Genomic DNA, 6,000 nt, shown 5'->3' on the forward strand with positions numbered 1-6,000 from the left:
ATTAAGGAACCATTCATTTTTACAAAATTAAAGTCTACACAATGGCACCAAAGTAGCCAAAAGTGCAGCTGACAGAGCACCTGAGCATCAGACCTTGAATGGCCTGGATCTCCAGCTTTTCAAAAGGCATTCATTCTGCTCTAGAGTCTCAAGAGCCAGCCGTGCGTCTGGGTGCTCTCTTTAGTCCCCGTGGGAGGAGCGCGGCAAGCACGTACCATTAGCTGTGGGCTCTCCCATGCTGACAGCTTCCAGGAGGCCATCCTTCTAGAGGACCACACACCAGTTCCCATGTCTGAAAATGCATTACCACCTCTCACTAACGTTGACCAGGAAGTCATTTACCCCAAAACAAAGCAAACAAAGCACCATGCTGAAGGCCACTGGGCAACAGCAGCGGCGGCGGCAGGTGAAGAGCTCAGTCAAAGCGCTCTCAGCTCAGCTGACCTGCTTCAAGGTGAACTGAAGTTGCAGATCACCAGTTCCGGCTCTAATCTGACGCCCGCCCCCAGATCACACCGTGGCTACCAAGTAACCCTACCCAAACTGACCTTTCAGGGCTCAGGGAAGTGACTTTTTTTTATTATATGGCACAGTTTGGCACAGTTATGTCTTCAGTCTTTGGGGTACTTTTATACTGTCCAAGAGTAGTATATCTTGTTTTTTTCCTTTTTTTTTTTTAAAAACAGATGGCCAAACCAGGACATATACTAAAAAAAAAAAAAAGGAAGGTTACTTACCTGAGCCCTAACATTCCAGCTACCATGGAATCCTGTTGGAGCTGGTCTACAGAAGCAAGATGTATTCTGGGGAGTCACATGTCACATCAAAGCAGGAACTGGTGAGTCTGTATTTTTATGGAGCCTAAAACAAAGAAAACCGTAAGTTGAAAGCCCCCGTTGTGCTGCACGACCTCTTTCCCAGGGCTATGTGGACATTGTGAAGATAAACATATAGACAAAGTACTATGCTATTTCCTGGCTGACCTAGCTAGAAACAACGGCTAAACTGAAAATGACTGGCACGTAACACACTGCTAAAATAAAGGAAAGATTCATGCGGGTTAGAATCGGCACTATCACAGGTCTTGTCACCTCTGAGGGACACTGTGACACCATAAAGCATACCATTAGTGGTGATCTCTGGTAAGCATTTCTTGCACTATGCCATACAGAAATACTCAGGGAGAGAATACATGTTCAAGAGAACATGCAACATCAAAACGTCACTCCAAAAAGAACAAGTGAAATCCAGAGGCAAAGGCTCCCTTCTTTTTCAAGCAGCTGAAGTTGGAACAAGCTGCTGTAACTTCACGGAAAGGGGCTTTAACCCGGAGAGGAAAAAAACTACATCAATGGAAACCAAGCGCCCTGGGAGAGCCAAAGCCATCCTCCCAAATCCACAAGTCTGTGTCAGAGCCTCTCAGAGCAGTAAAGTGCAACATTCAACAAACTGAGTTATTAGTTTGATAGTTTATCTTCTTCTTTAAAACACGTTCAAAAAAGGACTTTTGTCATTACATTTTTCACCGTTAAGATAACCATCATTTCCCTGTTAAAATCTAAACTGCCCCATATTAGCTAATCTCTGATACTTTGCCGGCCCAAGAGTAGCACTTTTATCTTCAGACTAAAAAAAGCCTAGAGTGTACAACTTAGAGACTACTTACACAATTACTTACGTACTCAAACCCAGAGGAAGGACAACACCAACCAAGTCTTTTACAGCTCTATAACTACCAGGATGGTACCTAGAATTATCTACTGAGGTGCAGAGGCCTTATAATTCCCTTAAACAGTCAAGTCATAAAATGCTTTGAAATCCCAGAAGTCAAGCTAACAGTATTACTCAGTTAGCTATATAATAAAAATCAAACTGGTACCCTGGCTGGGAGGCTCTGGAAAAGACACAACTTCTCACAGCTGCAATTTTTTTTTTACTTGTAAACTGAGGGAACTGGACCAAGGTTCCTTCCAGCTCTGAAAGTTTAAGATCTTTGATTAACTCAAGATTTCATGGGGAAAAGAAAGAGCCAGCAAACGAGAACAGTTAGGTGAAAACCCAATAAAGCAGTCATTGGCAGGTCCATATAGACAATGCCCACAGCTCTTAGGCAATGAAGACAAGTGAACCCCTCCTAAGGCTTGCTCCCAAGAGTCCAGACTTCTGCAGTTAACTGCAAAACAGCTATGGTGAGGACAAAACCCTATGCCAGCAGACCCAACAGAAGCATGCCTGGAAGAAGTTATAAAGGCCAAGGCTTTATTCTCTCAACAGAATGGTCACCTCCCCTTTGATATGGGCGTGGGGCTGCCCTGCCGGCCCCCAAATCTCCACTCTTACTCAGTTCCTCCCCACACCTACCATCAAAGTAGTGGAACCAAGTATTTAAGCAATGGCATGCAAATCAAGCTTTCAATAGGGAAAGGTTTCTTGCAAGAGAAAGGCAGAAGAGAGCAGGTAAAGGCAGAAGAGCACAACTTTTGTGTAAGTGAGCCCAAGGAAGAGGAACCCGTTCACATCTGTCCTACTCAAAATGAGTTAAAGGCACAGTGGTGACAACAGCAGTTTGACTGGAGAGGACTGGTACAGAAGCACCAAGGACAAGGTCGTTCCGTGGGAGCAGCAATAATGCTCTACCCAAGAAAGAAGGTTGTGTCTGCCGGCAACCACACGAGGCTGGTCTGCACGCATGTCACCAGTGCAGAGGGCAGTGAAAACCAGCAGGTGTCCTGCCATCCTCCCTGGAACTTACCACCAGTCTAGGACTATGTTTGTCCCCCTGTGCGCTTAAAACACCAGTTACTACAAATGTCAAATATTTTCTGTAATTCTCTCCTCCTCATAGATAACACAGGCAGCCTGGAGACAAACTGCTCTTAGCTAACTAAAAGATTTCCACTGATATTCAACTTTCTAAACGATTACAGGTTCCTGGACACATCATTTATCATGCAAACAGTCCCAGGCAGGTACATTAGCGACGGAGACTAACAATTTTACCTCTGTTCTTCTTTATTCTAGGTTAAAGAAGCGAGCTTCTCATTCCATCTCCACGTGGGGGAAGGAGTATTCCGGTGGGGGCAACATACATCGGACTCATCTAGCCAGTTTTTCTGTCAAAGTCCACAGCTTGCCTCCCCACCCCACTAGATTTGGCCACTCATAGGCAGGGCAGGCGGAGAAACAATGACTCTGGCTGGAAATTGCAAACAGAAGGCAAAATTGTATTCTAACCCTCCCAATATACAAACAGCACAAAAGTCAGAGAAAGGTTTGACTGCACCATGCTCTATCAGGTGAAATAAAGACCTGGCACTCTAGGTTTAAAGCATTCGAGGCAAATTTGTAACAAGAAAAAGACAGTGTGACAGGCCAGCACCAGCAAGAAAGTGTATAAGGTTTCTTCACACTATTAGGACACAGACTTCAGATGCCACCAGGCACTTTGCAGAGAAACTATATTCTGGAAGCTGTGCTGTTTAAAGGGCTAGGGGTATGACAAACAGCTAACTGGAGGGGCACCCGAGGAGGCAAACGCATTGCCAATGATGTGAAACAAAGCAGAGCCCTCATCTTGTCACGTCTCAGGTTCAGACGTACAAACCTTGGAATCTTCCTCAAGTGAGGCTTGTGTGGACAAGAATGTACCTCACTGATCAGCCATCTAGCTGACATGCCACAAATGGGTGATCTGTGGCAACCTATTTAATAAACTGTATGTCTACTAGATTGACTGTGCCCTTTAAGGTTCTGACATGCCCGGGTAAGAAAATAAAAGCAAGTGTTTTGTAGGCTTCCTGACTGGGATTTGAAGTAGAAGTCCTAAAATGCCAATAAATAAGCCTATTTCCCCAAATCTCTGATGAAAATTCCCAAAAGACCTAAAAAATTCAGACCCTGGTTTTTTTTTTTGTAAGGATCCAGCATACTTCAAAAGACCCAAAAGGTCAGCTTAATCTCGTTGTTAACTGAAGTCACTGAGATCCAGATAAAAATTCCAGCCACGAAACTCAAATTTCTCCTCTAGAGTAATAATTGCCTATTAACTGAGTTTTACTTCCAAGACCCAAATATGCTTCATTTTTCTAGTATAACAAAATGCCTAAAACTTGTGAGAGTCCCACAAAGTCTAAGCCACTTAGCATCACATGCTGGTAGGTTTGGTTCCATGATCACCAACCACCCCCTGAATTCGATCCTACCATCTCACAATTTGGGGTATGATCCCGCACAGGAGAGAGATAGACCGTGTGAATGGCTCTGCAGAGCCCATTCCTGTTCCTGGAAAATTAACCAGAAGCACACATCTGCCTGACCATGAGTCAGGAATATCAATTTTGTGGTGGAGCCCATTTCTGCTATAACCAATCCACACAGAGCGACCGCCACAGAGGTAATCCAGAGCAAGCTTTTCCCCCTCGGGTCCACACTTAGCAATGTCATAAACGGTCTCCTCTGTGAGAGCAATCTTTTTAGAGTCTTCACAAAGACCTTACGTCTTCAGTGCAAAACCACAGAAACACTGGCACGCCACGTAAAAGTCACCTGAGTTTCAGTTTGGGTGATTCGGTCACAACCAAACCAAAAAGAAAATAAACTTTCAGGGACAATTGACAGGAACCAGAGCGATGCGATGAAGTGGCCTCATCTGGTACTGGTGATCTTGAGCAGGGCGTGCTCCAGGACTATGGGAGCCCGTTACATACTATGTCCCACTCCACTTATGTAACTGGACGATCCTGGCGAAGGGGGGAGGATGGGAAGGCGCTCATATTCTGAGGCCACAGCACCCCAAAGACCCTGGGGGCACGCACCCACCAAGGAGCCTCAGGTGCTGTCGGACACACAGTCCCCTACCCAAGGCTCCTGAAGGGAACTATAACCGCCTCTTTATGATGGGTTATGGGACCAGGAACACAATGTCTAGTCCCTTTTGTGGGTGGACAATAATTCCCACCTACTTGTTCTTGCTAGATGGGAAAGGAGATGGTGGACCGACCAGCTCACAGTGGGGGCAGAAAGTCATGGAATGGGCGAGAAGGAGGGGGAGGCAAAGCCTGGAGACGGGGGTGAGAACGCAGGAGCCCTTGTGGCGCACTCTCCCGACGGGAGGCGGACTGCGCACGCGCGCCGGTGGGGGGGCCGAGTAACGGGAGAGGGGGCGCGCGAGGGAGGGAGAGGGGAGAGCGCGATCCAGGGAGAGGCCGGGGCCGCGGGCGCGCGACGTCGCCGCGGGCCCGAAGCCCCGCGAAGGGCACGACGCGCGCGCAGCCCCGACAGGCGAAGACCCGGCGACAGGGGCGCCTGCGGGGCCGGGGGCCGGGATGCGCGCCGGAGGCGGACGGAAGGGAGGGGGGCGCCAGGCGAAAGCGGCCCTGGGAGGCCACGGCGAGGACAGTCACCCGCAAGTGCGGGTGACGGGCCGAGGGGGGGAGCCGTCACCGGCGGCGGCGGGAGGGGGAGGGTAGAGAGGAGGGACGCCATCCGCCAGCCGTGTCGCCCGACCCCGCGGGCCCCTCCCGCGCCACGTCCCGCCCCTACCCCCCGCCCCCCGGCAAGGGTCCCCGCCCGCAGCCGCGGCGGTCCCACTCACAGTCTCTCCTCCTCGCCTCCTCCTCCTCCTCCGCTCGGCGCGGCAGCGGCGGCGGCGGCCATTTTCCGGACGGCTTTTACCACAGCCCTCTCTCCGAGAGGAGGGAGCGCGCGCGCCGCCGACGCCGGGACCCCGCACGGCCGACGTCGCGCCCCGCCCTCTCGGCCGGCCTGCGCGCTGCTGCACCTGCGCGCCCGCGCCCCGCCCCCGGAGCCGCCGCGAGCCCGCCCGCCATTGGGTGCGGCGGCCGTGGTAGGGCGGGGCCTCGTCGGCGACACCGCCAATTGGCAAGAGTTACTGTCCATTCCGGCCAGGGAAAAGGGGGCGGGCCCCCTGCCCAGCTGCTGATTGGCTACCGTCGGCCGTCATTTGAGGAAAAGAGGCGGCTTGGACGCGGAGGGGTTGGT

The 6,000-nt window shown here is 50.4% G+C and overlaps 1 protein-coding gene across 12 annotated transcripts in view; it reads right to left on the reverse strand.

Annotated features, from left to right (window-relative positions):
- MECP2 (methyl-CpG binding protein 2) overlaps positions 1-5,777 on the reverse strand; it is a 71,444-nt gene extending 65,667 nt beyond the window's left edge. For 2 of the 12 annotated variants that reach the window (XM_070604582.1, XM_070604579.1), the window contains exons 1-2: positions 5,594-5,703; positions 738-861 (exon numbers count right to left, since the gene is read on the reverse strand). Coding sequence is in view for 2 of the 12 variants with exons in the window: in XM_070604573.1 (XP_070460674.1) it covers positions 5,594-5,655 (62 nt within the window). In the remaining 10 variants the exon portion in view is untranslated. Of the gene's footprint in view, positions 1-215; positions 293-737; positions 862-5,593 lie in introns of those variants that run through there. The other 10 variants (XM_070604576.1, XM_070604574.1, XM_070604584.1 and 7 more) reach the window with 10 other exon arrangements.
- Between the last annotated feature and the right edge of the window lie 223 nt (positions 5,778-6,000).

The sequence above is a fragment of the Equus przewalskii genome, chromosome X, assembly GCF_037783145.1.
Source record: "Equus przewalskii isolate Varuska chromosome X, EquPr2, whole genome shotgun sequence".
NCBI lineage: Eukaryota > Metazoa > Chordata > Mammalia > Perissodactyla > Equidae > Equus > Equus przewalskii.